We start from the raw sequence: 21,138 nt of genomic DNA, 5'->3' as shown, positions 1-21,138 counted from the left end.
CTGCGCGTCCGGAGCCTGTGCTCCGCAACGGGAGAGACCACAACAGTGAGAGGTCTGCGTACCGCAAAAAAAAAAAAAAAAAAAATCATTTTTCTGAGAGTGCATACTATAATCAGCCAATTCATACCGCTGTAACACACGAAACAAAATCCAACTTTACTTATGTTCTAGGAGACTGTTAATCTATTAGGTCACCCTCGGATGAACACGTGGGTTAAAATATAGAGATGCTAATTACTATAATGGGAAATTCTTTGCCTGTTCCCCCCACCCCCCCAAAAAGAAGACAACTGTGGCCATTAAAAAAAAAAAAGAAAAAGAAAACTGTGATAAATGATAGCACCAAATACTGATCCTCTCTAATGGTGCTGGAGAGGGTGTGGAGAAAAGGGAACCCTCCTGCACTGCTGGTGGGAATGTAAATTGATACAGCCACTATGGAGAACCGTATGGAGGGTCCTCAAAAAACTAAAAACAGATAGAGTTGCCATATGATCCAGCAATCCCACTCCTGGGCATATACCCTGAGAAAACTGTAATTCAGAAAGATACATGCATCCTATGTTCATTGCAGCACTATTCACAATAGCCAAGACATGGAAACAACCTAAATGTCCATCAACAGAGGGATGGATAAAGATGTAGTGTGTGTGTGTGTGTGTGTGTGTGTGTGTGTGTGTGTGTGTGTGTATATATATATATGTAGGTATGTATATATATATACATACATGTGTGTGTATATATATACATACATACATATATACACACATACGTACATATATACACACACACAATGGACTATTACTCAGCCATAAAAAAAGAATGAAATAATGCCATTTGCAGCAACATGGATGGACCCAGAGATTATCATACTAAGTGAAGAAAGCCAAACAGAGAAAGACAAATACCATATGATATCACAGATATGTGAAATCTAAAAAGAAAAAAGAAAGGGAGTACCTTTACATTTCTCTCATGAGTAAACTTTCAGTTATCCAGCAGTCAGGAATGAAAGTATTTGAGTTAGCATTAAAATGTGGATTTATTTTTCAAATAGAAGTCCCATGGAACTTAAAAAGAATTTCATTTTTCTTTAAGAGTTTGAAATTGTGCCCTATAACCAAGGTGTTATCACTGAGCATCAGCTGTCACTCGGGGCCAAATGCTGGAAGGCTGCCTGGAAAGCAGTACAGAGAGACTGTGACTGAATCAGGCATGCTGTTTGGCCCTGCAGATGGAGAATACACTTGCATTTTAATACTAAGTGGTAAGAGCTTCCCTGTTGAATGTATCTCAGATCAGAGGGTCACAAACATTTTCTGTAATAGTCCAGGTAGCAAATATTTTTCAGTTTGCGAGAACATACACTCTCTGTTGCAATTATTCAACTCTGCTGGTGTAGGAAAAACACTCACAGACCACAAATGAACAAACAGGCACGGTTGGGTTCCCATGTCTTATTCCATTTGGGTTGCTGTAATAAACTGGGTGGCTTACAAGCAACAGAAATTCATTTCTCACAGTTCTGGAGGATGGGAAGTCCAAGATCAAGGTGCCGGTTGATTCAGTGTCCAGAGAGAGCCTGCATCATTGATTCATGGATGATGCCTTCCTGCTGTGCCCTCACATGTGGAAGGTGGGAGAAAGTTCTCTGGGGCCCCTGTTATAAGGGCACTAATCCCATTCAAGAGAGCTCCACCCTCATCACCTCATCAACTCCAAAGGCGCAACCTCCAAATACTAATGGATTGGGGGGTTAGGATGTCAACATGTAAATTTTGTGGGGGGGAATACAAACATTCAGTCCACAGCACCCAATAAAACTTTATTCAGGGATGCTTACTTTTCATCTAACTTTCATTGTGTCTTGAGATACTCTTCTTCTTTTGATTCTTTCTTCAAACATTTAAAAATGCAAAAACCAGACTTCCCTGGTGTTGCAGTGGTTAAGAATCTGCCTGCCAACACAGGGTACACGGGTTCGATTCCTGGTCCAGGAAGATCCCACATGGTGCGGAGCAACTAAGCCTGTGAGCCACAACTACTGAGCCTGTGCTCTAGAGCCTGCAAGCCACAACTACTGAGCCCACGTGCCACAACTACTGAAGCCCGCGTGCCTAGAGCCCGTGCTCCGCAACAAGAGAAGCCACCACAGTGAGAAGCCCACACACCACAACCAAGAGTAGCTCCCGCTCACGCAACTAGAGAAAGCCCGCGCACAGCAACAAAGACCCAGTGCAGCCATCAATCAATCAATCAATCAATAAAAATATATAAAACAAATAAATAAAAACATAAAAACCATTCTTAGCTTTCAGGCCATAGTTTGGCGATACTTAATTAGAAGAAAAATTCTTAATGGATTCACGAATTGCTATTTCTGGCTGTTAAACACTTTGAAATTGCAATTACTTTGATATACCTCAAAAGTAGATAATTAAAGTGTTAAACTGGTTAGAAGTGATTATCATATTTGACTTAATCATAAATAGCAGATAATTAGTAAATAGTGAGTGCTATGTGCTTAAGATGTGTTCCTATTTTTTTTTTCTGATCTTATAATACACTCTTGGAACTTTTCATTTAACTACAATAATTTAATTTCTACCGAAATAATGATATTATTGATTACACATAATAGAAAACCCCTTATGAAATATGTAGGCTTCTACTGAGTTTAGTGAGTTAAAGAACATATGGTTTCTTTGAAATGTCCATCCAATCTTAAAGTTTTCAGAAAACATATTTTAATTCATTTGATCATTTTTGAATGACTATCCAAATGTTGGCTTTTCTCTGCACACATACAATCTGTTAGAGCCAGGAATTTGGCAGTTACATTTTTCACTGTAGATGCTAAGTTAGAAAAGACCATTTAAGTGGGAAGAGATCAAGGACACAATGGAGATTCTCAATGACAAAAGGAATAATGCCATGGGGATTATTTCCAGAGAGGAAGTAGAGTCATTGGATAACTTATATTTCAGAGGCTTTATAACAATGCACATTTCTTTGTTTTCACTGACTTCTATAGTGTATTAATTTCCTTTTGCTCCTGTAATAAATTACCACAAACTTAGGGGCTTAAAACAACACAAATTTATTCCATTATTGCTCTAGAGGTCAGAAGTCTGAAATCAGTTTCACTGGGCTAAAGTCAGGGTATCAGTAGGGCTGGTTCTTTCTGGAGACTCTGAATGAAGAACCCATTTCTGTGCCGTTTTCAGCTTCTCATGGCTGCCTCTGTTCCTTCGCTTGTGGCCCCTTCCTCCATTTTCAAAGTGCATCCCTCCAATTTCTGCTTCCGTCATTACGTTGCCAACTCCTCTGATTCTGATTCCTCCTGCACCCCGCTTATACAGACCGTTGTGATTACAGTGGGCCCACGAGGATAATCCGGGAGAATTTCCCCATCTCAAGATTCATAACTGAATCACATGTGCAAAGTCCCTCTACCATATAAGGTCATATTCACAGGGTCCAGGGATTATGACATGGAGATATTCAGGGGGGGCGTTATTCAGTCTGCCATAGATATCAAAAAAAATTTTTTATATAAACTTTTGTTGTTTGTGAGCTGTATACAAAATAAACCAATGAGAGCAAGGATGCTGCTTCTCTAGACCTGTGCCATATTGTTATGACGTATCTGTGTACGACTCTCTAGTGAAAGCATCACTGTATTAGGAATACAACTTTTTATACCCCAGCCTTATTTATCTATATTCAACTATATACATTCAAAAATGAAGAGGCAGGAAGGAGTAGAATCATAGCAGCGGGATTGGAAGCTCTAGGATGGAGAAAATCCAATATAACTGCTGTCTCTCTAGACAAGCACTCAAAGCACTGTTCTTTCATTAAACATATATATACACAGATGTGTAAAGGTAAATTCTGTGTATAGAGTCATCTTTTTCTTTTATTGGAGTATAATTGCTTTACAATGTTGTGTTAGTTTCTGCTGTACAATGAAGTGAATCAGCTATGCGTATACATATATCCCCTCCCTCTTGGACCTCCCTCCCACCCCTCCCCCCATTCCACCCATCTAGATCATTACAGAGCATGGAGCTGAGCTTCCTATGTTTTATAACATGTTCCCACTGGCTATCTATCTTAACGCACGGTAGTATGTATATGTCAATCACCATCTCCCAGTTCGTCCCACCCTCCCTTCCCTCACTGGGTCCACATGTCTATTCTCTAAGTACCAGTGTTATATTGTAATATCTTAAACCACCTTGAATCTTAGAGCATCTAAAAGCTCCGCATCTGATTCAATCATTTAGCAAACATTCTGCTTAGACACCTAGCAAGTGCCAGGGACTGTGTGTGATCATGAAGACTCAAAGATGAGGAAGACTCAGTGAGGACACAGATAATAACTGAGACGCTGCAAGGCCATGTCCTCACAGACTTCTAGTGCCGCTGCTGAATGGTCAACATGCTCGAGAGAAACCAAATTACTGTTCAGCGCATGGAGAAAGGGATTTCAGAGGAGAGGTCCTGCTCACACAATGTGACAAGTGATGAGGGGGACCCAGGCACATCCAGGGAACAGCAAACGGTTTGGTGTGGGAGTGACGGAGGGTGTGCAGGGAACAGAGGCTGGGAGTGAGCTGGAGAGCTAGGCAGGGACCAGCTCTTCAGAGATCTGTGTGCCGTGCCAACGAGCGTGGACAGCCTCACGACGAGTACCTCTGAGATGTTCTCATGTGGGAAAGGGGTCTCTGCTTCTGAAAGACAGCCCAAGCAGCAACCCAGAAGGCCTGGTGGAGGGAAGGAGAGAGGAAGACAGGCAGATGGCTGCAGGAATTGGCCAGAAAAGAGGGACGAGTCTGCACCCAGACAGAGGTAACCAGAGAAGGAGAGGAGAAGGTATGTTGGAGAAATGCTGATTTGACATCACATGACCTTGCAAGGGACCAGACGTGGCTGCCGGGGGGCAGGGAGGTGAAGCAAAAGAGTAAATGGGGGATAACTCTGGGGTTTCTACTTGGATGGTCTGGTAGATGGCATCCTTAACCAAGAGAGGAAACACAGAAATGAACAGGGGTAGGGGTTGAAGTGAAGTGAGTCAGTGGGTCCGTTTCAAGCACGTGAATCTGAGTTTCCTGTAGGACATCCAAAGACGGGAGGTCTAACAGACAGTCAGGAACACAGATCAGAGAGCAGACTTGGTTGCACGGGGTGGCTGTGGGAGTGTGAGAGGCAGGTGGATGTCCCAGCGACTGCACTTAAAGGAAGTCAGGAGCTGGGCGTGGGGTAGAGCCCATATGACAGGAGACGAGGACCCCAGGGACACTGAGTCACAGAGCCAAGGGAGGCGGGCCTTCCTTTCTAGAGAAAGGAAACCCTCCGATGCTGCAGACATGTCCAAGGGGATGAGGAGTCACCTGATTCCACCATCAGGCAGCTGCTGCTTAACTTCATGACTGTGGTTTCAGGGGAGCGGAAGGTAGAAGCGGGACTGCAGTGGGTCGAGAATTGGAAGCAGCACGTGGAGAACAGTCCTTCAGGAGATTTGGGCTGGGGCTTCCCTGGTGGCACAGTGGTTGGGAGTCTGCCTGCCGATGCAGGGGACATGGGTTCGTGCCCCAGTCTGGGAAGATCCCACATGCCGCGGAGCGGCTGGGCCCGTGAGCCATGGCCGCTGAGCCTGCGCATCCGGAGCCTGTGCTCCACAACGGGAGAGGCCACAGCAGTGAGAGGCCCGCGTACCGAAAAAAAAAAAAAGAGAGAGATCTGGGCTAACGGGAATCTGGGAAAGTGGTTTAGCGGTCACAGTTCTAGAAACCCTTCTGCAGAGGAGGGGAGACCTTTGTTCCCTGAATAAACTCTTTGGGTGTACCATGTACCAGGCACTGAACTGAGCTTCTTAAAAATATTAACTCACTTATTCCTTGGGGTGCTTAATTTGATGTGTCAACTTGGCTAGGTCACAGCACCCAGATATTTGATCAAACACGCCTGGAGGTTGCAGTGAAGGTATTTTTAAGATGAGATTAACAATTAAATCAGTAGACTGAGTAAAGCAGATTACGCTCCCTGTAGGTGGGCCTCATCTAATCAGCTGAAGGCCTCAAGAAAAGGCTGACCTCCTCCAAGGAAGAGGAAATTCTGTCAGCACATGGCCCTTCGGATTCAAACTGCAACATCAGCTCTTCTCTGGGTCTCCAGTCTGCTGGGCCACTGCAGATTTTGAACTTGCCAGCCTCTTCAAGTGCATAAGCCAATACTGTAAAATAAATCTCTTTCTCTCTCTCTCTCTCTCTCTCTCTCTCTCTCTCTCTCTCTCTCACACACACACACACACACACACACACGCACACACATCCTACTGGTTCTGTTTCTCTGGAGAACTCTAATAAACACACTCTTCATAACAGCACTAGGTATTGATACTATTATTATCCCCATCTCACAGTTGAGCAAACTATGGCACAGAGAGGTTAAGCAACTTGGCCAGGGCCACGCAGCTGATGGCCAGCAGAGCTGGAATTCCAATCCACTGTGCCTCAGTGTTGCTGCTCTTAACCACATGCTCTACTTCAGAGCACTGCCCTGGCATGTTGGGGCCCAACCTGGACAGACAATGGTGAGCGGAAGACTGTACAAGGGATGGAGAGCCTCGATCAATGTGCGTCTTGTACAAGTGAGGAAACACGACAGGTGATTCGCCCAAGGTAGGCCTTAGAGTTTTCCAAGTGGCAGATCCAGGGTTTCAGGAGGCCAAGTGCAAGCTTTCCCCTCTCCTTCCTACTTTCTTTCCCTGCTTTGTTATCCACGTCCTTTCCTCCCTTCAGAATTCCCGTCTTCCCCAGGGGTTCCCTCAAGTCCCTTTCTCCCGGGAGCCCAGGGCTCCTTACATCCTGATCAGGACCATGTGCTTCAAGAAGTCACCAAGCCGTGGAGAACACACGCCAATGACAAAGTGCCCACATGACCCAGTGCCGCATGCCCACGCGGCAGCACGATCCTTCTAACAACATCAAGTTCGGTGCATCTGGTAAGGCCAATGAATTCCACACAAATAATTATGCGGTCTGTTAGTAAAACAGACCGCATAATTTTTATTTGGAAAACAAAACAAAGCAAACCCCAACTCCCCCCAACTCCAGAAAGCCCAACAAGCATTTATTTCCAAATATAAATTCCTAGAACTAGAATTTGACTACTCAAGGAATTAGGTGTCTTTGAAAATACATTTGATACCAAAAATCCCCCAAGAATTTTTATGCGTGGTCTAACAGTTTAAAATTCTGAATGGGGTTATTTGACAACCGGTCTTTTCAAGTTTGACTTTCAAGTTTGGGATTCAGAACCAACAGGGTATAGGGACCAATGTGCTGTCCAAACCCGAAACACAAGCACTTACTTCTTCCCACATTCTTACTACGAATGTCAACTGTAAAACCTCCTGGAGGAAAATTTGGAAATATGTATTGAAAGCTTTAGAATTTTGTACTTTTTGAAGTCAGCAATTCCACTTCTAAAATTTTATCCTAAGGAAACAATCATGGCCGTGTATAAAGATTTTGCGACAAAGATATTTATCACAACGTTGGTAAGAAGAGTAATTTTTTTTCTAACTTAGGGGATTGAGCAACTGAATTATGACATAAACATATAAGGGAATACCATGCAATCTTAATACTGACATTGCAGAATAACGGCTGCTATGAAAGATGTTCATGACATACAAATGGTTTTCAAAGGCAAGTTATAAAACAGTACATAGCGTATAATCCTCTTTCTGTTAAATGTGTATTTTTGGAAGGCAGTCCCTAAGAGGGCCCAATGACCGCTCCCACTCCTGGTGTTCACACACCTATGTGGTCCACCCCATACTGTACCAGCATCAGGCTCTGTGACCACCAGCATATGGAAAGAAGGGAGCGGAGGCCACTTTGACCTTAGGTGATAAAAGACGGTGACTTCCATTTTGCCCATGTGTGCTTTTGTACTTTTTGTTTATTTGTAAATTTCTCTTGGGTCACTTGCTCTATTGGAAGCAAGCTGTCACGCTGCGAGTGGCCCTGTCGGGACGCCCACGTGGCAAGGCACTGAAGCCTCTGGCCATCAGCCAGTGAGGAGCTGGGGCCTGAAAGCGTGCGTGCAGCCCCTGTTGAACCCTGAGATGAACTGCTTGACAGTCTGACTGCAACTTTATCTTGAGACCCTGACCCAGAGCCACCCAGCTAGGCTGTGCCCAGATTCCTGACTCTCCAAAACTGTGAGACAACAGATGTTCACTGTTGTTTAAAGCTACGAGTTTTAGGGCCATCTGTTACGCGGCAAAAGATAACTAATACATACATCCATAGTGCAATGGCTGGAAGGAAAAACAAGCTCACTTTGGAGATACTGTGGGTTTGGTTCCAGACCTGCTGCAATATATCAAACGTCGCAATAAAGCAAGTCACGTGAATTTTTCGTTTCCCGGTGCATTAAAAATTATGTTACACTATACTGTAGTCAATTAAGTATGCAGTAGCATTATGCCTAAAAAAACCAATGTACATATTTTAACTAAAAAATACTTTACTGCTAAAAAATGCTCACCATCATCTGACAACACAGGGTTGCCACAAATGTTCAATTTGTATAAAATGCAGTATCTGCGAAGTGCAATAAAGCAAAGTGCAACAGAACGAGGTCTGCCTGTAATCCAAAATACTGTTAGTGGGTTTCTCTACATGTGGGATCATGGGTAATTTTTATTTTCTTTTTTTTTTTTGTACAATATTGGCAATGTTTTTTTCTTTTTTCAGAACACAGGCCCAAGAGAGATCATGTGACCATCTAAAGACTAAAAGGATAAAGGTTAGGAGAGCCAATTTAGTTCTAATAACCTTTAAAGATTCTTTTCAAGCAAATTAGCTTAAATGTGAAAAAAACCCCAACTCCAAAGAGCGTGTAAGACTTACCCACTAGAAACCATGCAATGCACCATAAACAGCAGCATTCAATAATTTCAAGGAAAAGGAACTTGCACAGGCTTCTTAAAAGGGAAATCAGACAGTAATGAAGTTATCTGTTAGCCGACCGCTGGCACAGGAGCTTGCTTACCTAGCTTCTGGTCAAACCGCCACGCTGTGACATAGGCATTGTGCCTCAGACTGCTCTGTGTGGCCAGGGGCACGGTGACATAAATGGGGCCATCCACCAGCACCGGCGTTCCATCATTGCTGAGCAAGTGGACGCTGACGGCTGTGACGGGGGTCAGGTCGTACCTGGTGCTGTTTCCTGGAAGCAAGAGACATTCTCCATCACATGCACACACAGGACTTACATGGGGCTGCAGAAACTGTTCAAAGAGAAATATCATAGCTACCATCTACTGAGGACTGGGCCTCCTATAAGCCAGGGACTCTATTCAGCATCTTACACACATAATCCTCACCACGACCTTCTAAGGTAGGTAAAATTCCCATCTTACACATAAACAAACTGAGGCTCAGAGAGGGTAGTAATAAGAGCTGGTCTTCGGATATAGGCTAGTTTGAATCTGCAAACCTGATCCAAGCTTGGGTTTGCAGATTCTAACCACTGTGCTGTGCTTTCAAAAAGGGCCTCAAGGGACTTCCCTGGTGGTCCAGTGGTTAAGACGCTGAACTCCCAATGCAGGATGAGCGGGTTCGATCCCTGGTCGGGGAACTAAGATCCTGCATGCTGCGCCCCTCTCCCCAAAAACAAGGGCCTCAAGAGAGAAGGGATTGTCTATAAGGGGAGAAGAGGTATGTGTGGAAACCCCCGAAATCAACATCTACACAAAGCGGGCACTGCACACATGATAATTACTCGGCGGGTCACCATAATGGAACCAAATGATTTAAATCAGAGACTGCTGAAAAAAAAAAGGAGTGAATTTCTTCAAGGAGTACTTCAAAATATTAACTTACTGCTACTAAAAGTACACTACTGAAAACTTGGATCTGAAATATTTATGAGTTATTTTGGTTGCCACTGTTATTTTGATCTGTTTAAAAGGAATTTAATATACCAATTATTTTGCATTAGAGGCCTTTTATCCAAGCCAATGCTTTAATGACTGTCTACAGATAAACTGGGGAATGCTTATGAGAGCAATATTATATTCATACAGTTAAGCGGTCCATTTGCGAAGAATTTTTCTCCAGTGAAATATATCATACAAAATGTATTCGGTCATAATTTGAAATCTTCCCTTGAACACGATGAAAACACACTGATAGAAAAATGTAAGCTACATTAGAACACCATTTATAGGATTTCTTAGTAAGCTACTTATATACTCACCTACCTATCAACTAACTACCCAAGCTAATGCAAACCTCCAAAGAGGACTAAATTTAAACATTTAAAACAAATCTGGTGAATTTTAGAGTCTGAACAACCAGTGAGAGCGAAACCCTTTGTAGAGCAATCTCTATACGGCTAATGTTAGCACTATCTTTTATGAATCATGCCCATCTCTGTTTTCCAGTGAAGGGAAAGGCATGGAGATGAGGATTTCATCCAAAGGTCCACGTTGGAAGCATAGATTCAAGTTCTGAAATCTTTTTATCCTGTGGCCATTTCATTTTAGGGTGAAGAAAAACCAAAGCGCAGAATTTATCATCCTTCTGGTCAAACTACCTTGTGGATGGAGGACCTAAATGTGTCCATTGCCCAAAGGCAACATAGAAGCAAAGCCAGGTCTCCAATGTACCTCTCTAGGTTCTCTTAGACTCTCTAGATGAGACAGGACTTAAAACAAAGAGCGATTAAGTAACTTACTAGACTTCACATAAACAATTTAAAGATAATGTTTTCAATCAGGAAGTAGTGCTTCTTTCATCAAACCCGCGGCAGGAAGTCTGCCCGGGGAAGCTGCAGGTAGAGCAGAAGGGTGCTCCAGACCCATCATCCTTTCGTCCCACTTAACACTGCCTCTTGATTCCCAGAGATGGCAACCCCATTGTCCCCACTCATCCCCTTTCGAGACTTCCTTCCTATAATCTTGCAGATCCCTGGCCCAGGAAGCCAGGGTCCCAGTACCAGATCCGCCACCGACTACTTATGTGGCCTCTGGCGAGTTACTTCCCTGCTCCGGGGTCTGTTTTTCTTATCTGCAAAACTAAGGAGGTTGGACTAGATGCTTTCCTGTGAGGCTACAGAAAGGAACGAACTCGACTATAAACATTCAGAAGTAAGAACAGCACTGCAGAAAGGGGCATATCCTTTTAAAGCAACATGCCCTAGGCGCATGTGCTTTAAGGTTCTTTAAAATGTTCTCTGTTAGAAGACATCACAGGCAATTATACCTGCTCTCCTGAGGCCTCTTTCCTCTCTCACTGCTTCCACTCCATGCCTTCCAGATGACAGACCCTCCCACTTTCTTTCTTCTGGACATACTTTGAAGGGCTACACTGTTTTCCTTCCAGCCCTCGTTATTAGAGGGCAAAACAACACTGAGTTCTCTATATAAGGAGTGTCTCCTTCCTGTTCATCTTGATGTACCTGACTCCCATCACGTCCGAAGAAAGACAGGTGTCTGTCAGGCAAAAGCAGAAACCCTGGACCAAGCTAGGAGGCCACCAATTCATCACTTAGAACAAGAGGGGTTTTGCTCGGATAGCATCTCCGGTTCTGTTTGGCTTTGGACATTAGTCATACTACTGACTCCTCTGCTTTCTCGGATCTACTAGCAGAAGTAATTTCTTGAAAACCCCTCGGGAGCGTCACGGAACAGGTCTGCGCTTTCTTGGCAACCACAGCGGAGAGCGTATGAGGGTGCACGGGAACGAGCAAATGAGGAAGGGACTGAAACCTCCACATGGCTGCGTTTCTCTGTCTACAACTCTGGATCCCTCCAAGGGGGGGAAATAAACAACCCCCCTTAGGACACGGCAGGGAAACCAGCCTCTTTCCAACTGCATTTGTGGCCTCTGTTTATTTTGCTGAATTCTAGTGATAACCTGTCACCTCACACGGGTTTGTGTGGTCCAGGCTCTCACACTAAGTTGGAATCTGTTAGATGCGGTTTATGAAACGGGAGGCCAACGTGGGGCAGAAGAGAATCCCTAGTTGATGGGCCGCTGGGGTGCTAGGCAGACACCACGCTGCCCTTCCTTGGCAGGAGGTCTGATTCTTCCTAGGTCAACTGGCCAGTTATTTCAGTGGAAAACAAATTGAATGTAACCTTCCAAAGACCTTCTCTCTTCCCTCTGAAATAAGAGAGTGATTTTAAAATAAAACAAACTACTCTAAAATCAATAGTCCTATGTCTTTTCTACCTTACCGTCGTCTCGGATTTCATAATTTATTCAAGAGCTCTCGGAATTGGGGCACAGAAAAAAACTGAATGAGCTCCAAGGAACGAGACTGTTCTTCCAACTCGGGGCTTTCTGATGGAGGCTGAATGGAGGTTTCATGATGGCCTGGGATTATCCTGTTCCCCGAAACACTACTTTGCTCCCAGGCCTGTCCATTTAAATGAAAAGTCAACATTTTTCTTCCCAATAATATTCACTTAAGACGACCACCATGCAACTTTTCTGGCGGTCAGTGACTGACGTATTCATTGCATCATTATCACGCAAAAATTCAAGGAAGGAGGAACGTTTCTCAAAGCGGGTATCGCAGAGGGAAGAAAAGCGGGTAACAAATCACCACGTGAGCTCGATCTGTAACCAGACATTTATTAACATTCTACAGAACGGATCAGATGTGGCAGGTATAAAAAGCTTCTGCAGAACGATCAGTTTCTGTAAAGCACTAGACAATTAAGTGAAATTCAATCAAAGCGTCCCTGGGAAATGCAGTAACTACTCACCTAGCGGGATTTAACCCAGAAGAGCCTTTGGTTTTCAAGTTTATGTTGTGACTCGTGTTGGGGAAAAGAAGAGGGGGAGACAGGAAAATGAGTCAGGGCTTGAGACTCGGCCACCATCCATTCACCAAAAGGAGGACCGGGGACCACGTCAGCACCGAGCTCTGTCGGCGGGGAACGGAGGTAAGGGCGGTCTTTCACCGGTAAGGAACGATTACCTATTTTCTGGCTGGTGGCTTTTAGTTTCTGTGATCTTTGAGCAGTGTGTGTACTGCCGGCCTAGGGTGAGAATGACCAAGCGGACTTAGAGGCCTTCCAGGAGATGTTTCAAAGTCAAGTATGAAGCCTCATCACTCTTCGCAGAGAAGGCAAGGAGAGGGCAAACTCAGAGAAAGGGAGGTCGTGAGAAAAGGCTGGACGGACTCAGCCGGCAGAGCCCAGAGGCTCCCTGCCCCCCAAGTGCTCCCTGTGCTGGTGGGAGGGGGCATGGTGTGTTCGTCTGGGAATCAGGCCCAGGGCCACCCCCGCCCCTCCCAGCTGTGACATGTGCCCGGGGTGGGGGCGGGGGGGACCGTGCATCTCCGCACAGCTGGGCAGGCTGCTCCACCAAATACACGTTCCAGGGGCGAGTGGGGCGAGGCTGAGAACAGGGGGACAGAAAACCTCTAACTCTGATCGGACACTTAAAAAAATTCAATTAAAAGAACTTCTGGGAATTAAATATACTTCGTTGGCCAACGGAGAGCTCAGGCAACTGGTACCAAGAGAGAGGCTCAGGGAGACAAGCTCATGAAAGTGGCGCAGGCTGAAGTCCTCAAATGACACTTTCAGTGCCCTTGAATTTGTAGACGACAGATCTGCCCTTCTGCACCTCGGGTTGGGTTCTCCCACTTATAAAGATACAAGCACATATAAAGATGCAAACGCAGACTGCCCGGCTGGAAAGAAACGAGCCTCGAGTTACCTGTTCCGTTTCCATCTAGTCCCCGCAAATAAGGAAAGCCATCCACCTCCGAGGGGGAGCCGGCGGCCGTGAGAAAGGCTGTCAGGTCACTGTAGCTGGTGTTCTCGGGCAGCCGCAGAGCTCTCCTCTGGAAATGCACGCGAGGCTGCGGCCGGGCACCTGCGGAAATGAACCCTGGAGTTATCTCTCGGAGGGGCGGTTTCTGTTTCCAGAAAACGCAAACCCCGGAAAAGCTCCTCTAAGGTTTCAGCGTGGCTTCCCCGTCTCCACTCCTCTCTGCATCCCCTCACATCGCCCCTTCACGCGGGCACAAAGATGTGACAGCATGTTATTATGGGGAGAGAAATAATAGCCCATTGTCACGTTTGCTCTGACACAGGATGTTATTTAGATTTTTCACAAAAATCTCTATTTGTGAGCAGTCTTTTCACTGCCCAGCCTTCGCCTATGGGTAGGGGTAGCGTTTTGGGAAAAAGTCCACGTTAAGTGAAATGAGTAGATGACAATTAATCTCTTGATACAAACAAGGCAGGAGAGACCCTTTGACACTGTTACAGACACATCCTTAGTCTTCCTGGTAAAATCTGGTCTAAGTGCACAGACCAAGCTGAAGCAGAGCAGGGCAACAGACCAGCAGCTGGACAAGACACTGCAAATAAGAACCCACAGTAATGAGTCCTTTCTCTTCGGCGGAAGCTGCCTTTTGGCATTCCATCTACTCTGGTGGGTGCCTCTGACTCGCGACGGGTCATGTTACAGATTCTATGATGAGCCTTTTGAAAGGATGTGAGAACTGCTCTTTTCAGCACACTCAACTCTGTGCAGGATGGGCTGAGCCAGTGACCCTGTTACGCAGTTACCTTGTGACACCATCCGCAGTTTGACTTTGCTCCAGGTCTTATTTTGACTGTAAAACCTGAACCCGTTTTTATCTATTGCTGTAGCGAGGGTCACAAGACGCAAACGTGCTATATTAGTTTGCACACACAACCAGTAAAAACATCGTGAAGACCAAAATGAATAGAGATGGGAGTTGGAGCATTTCCCAATGGAAGTACACATCTCTCTGGGTTAAAATAAAGTGGTTCCTTGGACTTCCCTGGTGGTGCAGTGGTTAAGAATCTGCCTGCCAATGCAGGGGACATGGGTTCGAGCCCTGCTCTGGGAAGATCACACATGCCACGGAGCAACTAAGCCCGTGCGCCACAACTACTGAGCCTGCGAGCCACAATTGCTGAGCCCGCGTGCCACAACTACTGAAGCCCGTGTGCCTAGAGCCTGCGTTCCGCAACAAGAGAAGCCACTGCAGTGAGAAGCCCAGGCACTGCAACGAAGAGTAGCCCCCACTCGCCACAACTAGAGAAAGCCCGCGCACAGCAACAAAGACCCAACGCAGCCAAAAACAAATTAATTAATTAAAAAAATAAATAAAGTGGTTCCTCAAACGTGGTGGTCTGCCCTGATGTTCTGGTCATCATATATCCCACCCCAGGCTTGAGGGAGACCACGTTTCCCTGTGGTCTGCTGGGGGCTTCCTCTTCCCCACCCACGGATGTCCTGACACAACAGCCCTGCCCAGAGTTCATGGTCTTTATGTCTACACCAAGGTTCCTCTTCACCCTGGATCAGAAACTTTTAAAGGGGACTTCCCTAGTGGCACAGTGGTTAAGACTCCGCGCTCCCAACGCAGGGGGCCTGGGTTCGATCCCTGGCCAGGGATCTAGATCCCACATGCATGCCACAATTAGAAGTCTGCATGTCGCAACTGGGAAGCCCGTGTGCCACAACTAAGGAGCCCTCGAGCCACAACTAAGGAGCCTGCCTGCTGCAACTAAGACCCGATGCCACCGAAAATATTAATAAATAAATAAATAAATATTTTTTTAAAAAAGAAACTTTTAAGGGAGGAATAAGCCTATCAAGAAGTGTTCTAGGGGAATTCTCTGAAGGTCCAGTGGTTTGGACTCTGCGCTTTCACTGCCGAGGGCCCGGGTTCAATCCTTGGTCAGGGCACTAAGATCCTGCAAACTGCAAAATAAAATAAGATAAAATAAAAAGCAGTGTTCTAGAATTACGGAGTTCTGGAGCTCCAAGGATCAACTAATCCAAGTCTCTTCTGACAGGTGAGCCCACAAAATGGACTCACCACCAACACAGACTTACGGGGTGGGCTGCCTTGACCATGTATGACCAAGGCGGTCATGACGGCACCTGAAAATCACAGACTGCATTTCTCAGATGACTGGTTCTCCATAAACACTGGCCCAGCTTTAGATCCCATGGGAGCCTATATGAAGCCTATCTGACAGCAGTTCTATCTGAAGCTAAGTGGACACGGACGTCGGTCCTGTTCTAGACCATCGATGCCCTTTCTTGGTCCCTAAAACAAAGCTATGGTGATGCATTGGCATCCACATAGCTGAATCTTCTTTCAGCTCTTGTGAGTCTGCTCTCCTTGTCCTCTGATTTCACGTGACAGCAATGCCTTCCTGCTGTCACCTCCTCGGTCTGCGCAGGGCTCAGATGCCTCATGCTCCCAGCGGGTGGGGCGTTCTCCATGCCGGCCCGGAGCATCGTGCCTCACCCGATCCCTTTTCCCCCAGCCCGCTTCCCGCACATGCTGTCTGCCTCAGAGACGGAAGTTCAAAGCGAACCCTTCCTCGGCCATCTCCTCACCCCCAGCTACGTGACAACGTTCTCTGCTCCTGCTACCATTTTCTTTCAACGCTAGTGAATGTCCTGCGACTTGTTTCCTCTTCTCCACCGTTCTTCAGCCTAAACAGTGTTGCTGTCGCCTGGGTTTCATGCGCTGGGAAACGGGGAACTCGCTACTAGGAAGGACAGAAGGGTGTGTCTGCAGCGTGACGGCGCAAAGAGGGGCTTGTCCTCACAAGGGTCACGGCAGAAAGCAGGGGCCAGGCGGGTTTTACCCCAGAACACTGTGGGTCCTGTGTGCCCCTCCGGGCCCCGTGAGATGGGCAGGTTGAAGTCACCGTGAAGGCCCCTTTGGCTGAAAGGAACAGAACCCACTCATCCTGGACCAAGGGAAAGGGGACGTTGCTAAAAGATGAAGGGGAGTCCTGCTGAGCGCCAGGAAACTAGCCCAGCCAGGCCTTATGGGGAGAGGCCTGGGACCCGGACACTACAACCGAGGCTGTTCCCAGCTCTCGGGCCACTGGGCGTCTCATTCCCATTCTTTTTTTTTTTTTTTTTTTTTTTCTGATTTTAAATTTTAATAAATTGAAGTTTAAAGAAGTCCTCCTTAAATTCAATTTAAAATGGTATCCTTTTCAGATTGAGGGAGATTTTAAAGAGGTGGCTACTTTTGTCATTGGTTCCTCATTTTTTTTTTTATTGTTTTTTACTCTACTGAGAGATGTTAGGTTTTAGTTCTTCTCATTTATTTATTTATTTATTTATTTATTTATTTATTTATTTATTGGCTGCGTTGGGCCCTAGTTGCGGCACGTGGGATCTTTCGTTGCAGCACGCAGCCTTCTCTCTAGTTGTGAAGCTCTGAAGCCTGTGCAGGCTCAGTAGTTGCGGCGCGTGGGCTCTCTAGTTGAGGCATGCAGCCTCAGTAGTTGCGGCGCATGGGCTCCAGAACATGTGGGCTCTCTAGTTGAGGCATGCAGCCTCAGTAGTTGAGGCACGCAGCCTCAGCAGTTGTGGCGCGCAGGCTTAGTTGCCCCGTGGCACGAGGGATCTTAGTTCCCCGACCAGGGATCGAACTGGAGTCCCCTGTGTTGCAAGATGGATTCTTAACCACCGGACCACCAAAGAGGTCCCAGTTCCTCATTTTTTTTAGTTGAAGTATAATTGATTTACAATATTGTGTTAGTTTCAGGTGAACAGCAAAGTCATTCAGTTATACGTATATTTTTTCAGATTATTTTCCATTATAGATTACAAGACATTGAATATTATTCCCTGTGTTATACAGGAGGTCCTTGCTGCTTATCTATTTTATATATAGTAGTGTGTATCTGTTAATCTCAAACTCCTCAATTATCCCTTACCCCCTCCCCTGCTCTTTCCCCTTTGGTAACCATGAGTTTGTTTTCTATGTCTGTGAGTCTATTTCTGTTTTGTAAATAGATACATTTGTATTATTTGCTTAGATTCCACATATAAGTGATATCACGTATCATCGCAGTTCGGTGTCTGTCTGTCTGTCTCTGTGTATGTGTCTATTTCTCTCTGCCCCTGTGTGCATGTCTCTGCCTCTGTCTCTCCCTGGCACACCATGCGTTTCAGCGGGAGACACACCTCTCCCCACTCCTCTTCCCCTGCTGCCCCCCTTCCCTTTTCTGTGCAGAAGAATTCGCTCCCCGACCAGACACCGTGTCTGTCCCCCACTTCTGGAGGAGTGGGGGGCACAGAGCGGTGACGCTGGGGCAGGTTTACTCGAAGAGGGTGTGGCTGGTCCAGCTGCTTTGACACACGCTGTGACTGGCACGCCCTGATGCCGCTGGGGGATCGAATACAGGAGCACGGGCTCTGCCTCATGAAATGCCCCGAGAAACGTCTGAGGGGTGTAAGGGTCGAAGTACTCTGAGCCGCAGCATAAATATGATCTAAAGTGGGTACGTGTCGGGTTGCGGGGTGGTTATGCTCTTAAGCCTAAGTTTATGGATTAAAGCTGCCGAGTTCCCACACATTTCAGGAGGGGGACCTGACTGGGTGGTGAGGGGAGGATGGAGGGGGACGGGTCTGTCCCTCTTTGGATGCCTCTCCTCCACACTCCCCACAGCAGCTGTGTCATGCTCCATCCTCCTTGGGGCTCCACCATCATCCCCCAAATGCTCAGACCCGACTCTACTAAAAACACTGGGGTGGGCTTCTCATTGCGGTGGCTTTCCTTGGGAGCACGGGCTCTAGGCACGTGGGCTTCAGTAGTTGCGGCACGTGGGCTCAGTAGTTGTGGCTCACAGGCTCAGCAGTTGTGGCGCACGGGCTTAGTTGCTCCACAGCACGTGGGATCTTCCCGGACCAGGGCTCGAACCCGTGTCCCCTGCATTGGCAGGCGGATTCGTAACCGCTGCGCCACCAGGAAAGCCCCCTCCGGCTGCACTTTAAAATCTTTTTTCCCTCTTTTCTGCTGCCTCTTCTGCCCCTGCCCTCACCCAAGGTCAACCCGAGTTTCCTAACTTTTGCTTGTTTTATTGCAAGACGTGACTCGATCCACTATTCTTGCCTTCATCAAAAACCTCTCTCCAGAAGCTTTTCCTCCCCAGCCAATACATATACTCCTTTCTTCCTCAGTTAGAAAAACCACAGCAAGACACCACTTTTGCTGTTATCCCCGTAAGCCTCCTCTCTTTCCCCCCAACGCCCAGGGACGTGGCTTTCATCCCCCTCCCCCACGCCGCCCTTGGAAATGTCACCTGACGACTGTATAATCCGCAAACCCGTGACCCTGGCTCGCCTTCCTGCCTCCAGCTACTCACAATGATGCGCACTGTTCCCCGCCCCCGCGCGGGGTCACGGTGCTGCACTCCGCTCTCCCCGGAGTAGCCGGCTGTTTCCTCTGTGAGTGCTTGTTTCTCCTCCTACTTCGGATGCGACAGCCCTCGAAGGCTCACCGCAGTCGCCTCTGCTGTTCCTGTCTCCTGACTTGCCTGACTCTCCTTCCTGCTGGAGCCTCACCACTTACCTTCCGGTCGTGCCGGGGACTCCACGCCTGCATTCCCGCCGCCTCCTCTGCACCTCGACGCGGATGCCCGTCAGGCACTAAAGTCATCACTACCTTCTGTCCAACTTAACAAAGCCCCGCTCCCCCCGACACCTGTGTTTGACTCCAGGTTGCCACCATCGCTTTTCGTCGCTCAAGTGCCAGGACGGCCCAATCTTCCCTTATCAACGTTTCTAGCATCTTCTTTTCCCTCCGTCCTGCCTCCACCCTACACTACCCTGTGACGTGACCCCTCAACTATCGCAAAAGTCTCCTAACTTCCCCTGTACTTCAGCCTCACCCCTTTCCCGCCTCATCTACTGATGGTTCTCCAGTTCCACTCTCATCACCGCCTTTCCCCACCCAGAAACCTTCAGTGGATCCACCGCTTCCCAAATTAACAACAGCGGCAACAATCACAGACCAACACAGACCCGAACTGCTGCCCCACTTCTCTCGTGGGAGGTGTAGTTCAGCACTTTAGAACTTACAAAGATCTTACATACACATTATTTCACTTCATAATCTACAGCAGGATAAAGAAGGTGTGGTACATGTACACAATGGAATATTACGCAGCCCTAAAAAAGAACAAAATAATGCAGCCATTTGCAGTGACAGGGATGGACCCAGAGATTGTCATACTGAGTGAAGTAAGTCAGGCAGAGGAAGACAAATATCCTATGATACTGCTTATGTGTGGAATCTAAAAAAAGGGTACAAATGAACTTGTTCACAAAACAGAAGAGTCACAGATGTAGAAAACAAACTTATGGTTACTAGGGGATAAGGGGGGAGAGATAAATTGGGAGACTGGGATTGACATATACACACTACTATATATAAAATAGATAACTAATAAGGACCTACTGTATAGCATGGGGAACTCTACTCAATACTCTGTAAGGGCCTATATGGAAAAAGAATCTAAAAAAGAGTGGAGATTATATATATATATATGACTGACTCACTTTGCTGTACCCCTGAAACTAACACAACATTGTACATCAACTAGACTCCAATAAAAATTAAAAAAAAAAACAAACCTACAACAATCCCGTGAAGAAGGAAGGAGCTCTCTCCTCTCTTTACGGGGTAGGAAACTGAGGCCCAGAGAGGCCCACAGTCATTCTGTTTGCAGGAGGCGGAGATGAATTCTTTGAATTCCGACCTCTGCATCCCTTCCTAGCACACCTGCCCACGTCAGAACAGATGCTCTGCTATTAGTGCCCACTGCCCTCACCCTCTGGCCCACGCAGCTCTGCTTCTGTGCACGAGCTCACGTTCTTCCCCGCATCTGGAGCTTCTCCGCGTCGTCTCTATTTGCAGATCCTACCCGTCATGCAAGGTGCACCTCCAATGCCACCTCTCCTGTGTGGCCTTTCTGGATCCCACCCCAAGCTCTAAACTCTACTTGTAATACGTCTCTTACAGAACCCATCTTCCTGCGCCTGGTATTGTATTTATTTGTGTATTTGAGCATCTCCCTAACCAGAGGCGTCATGAGAAGAGGACATGCGTAGGAGCATCACTGTGTATATCTCTCTGTTTCTATCTCTCCTCTACCACCTTTGAGCTGAGTGACTTTGGGGTTTGGGCTCTTTATCTTTAAAGTGGGTGTGGCCCACGCCTGTCTCATGATACGGCTGCTAGGATGTTAGCTCAGAACACACATGCAATGATACGATGTCTCACATTGCC

At 46.6% G+C, this 21,138-nt stretch overlaps 1 protein-coding gene across 2 annotated transcripts in view; it reads right to left on the bottom strand.

Moving 5' to 3' along the window:
* Positions 1 to 21,138, bottom strand: part of FAM171A1 (family with sequence similarity 171 member A1) — a 133,563-nt gene that overhangs the window by 21,312 nt on the left and 91,113 nt on the right. The window contains exons 4-5 of one of the 2 annotated variants that reach the window (XM_007460880.1): positions 13,764 to 13,922; positions 9,076 to 9,252 (exon numbers count right to left, since the gene is read on the bottom strand). In XM_007460880.1, coding sequence (XP_007460942.1) covers positions 9,076 to 9,252; positions 13,764 to 13,922 — 336 coding nt within the window. The remainder of the gene's footprint in view (positions 1 to 9,075; positions 9,253 to 13,763; positions 13,923 to 21,138) is intronic. The other variant, XM_007460881.1, reaches the window with a different exon arrangement.

This window comes from Lipotes vexillifer, unplaced genomic scaffold, assembly GCF_000442215.2.
Source record: "Lipotes vexillifer unplaced genomic scaffold, Lipotes_vexillifer_v1.1 scaffold534, whole genome shotgun sequence".
NCBI lineage: Eukaryota > Metazoa > Chordata > Mammalia > Artiodactyla > Lipotidae > Lipotes > Lipotes vexillifer.
This window is presented reverse-complemented; position numbering and strand designations above follow the sequence as displayed.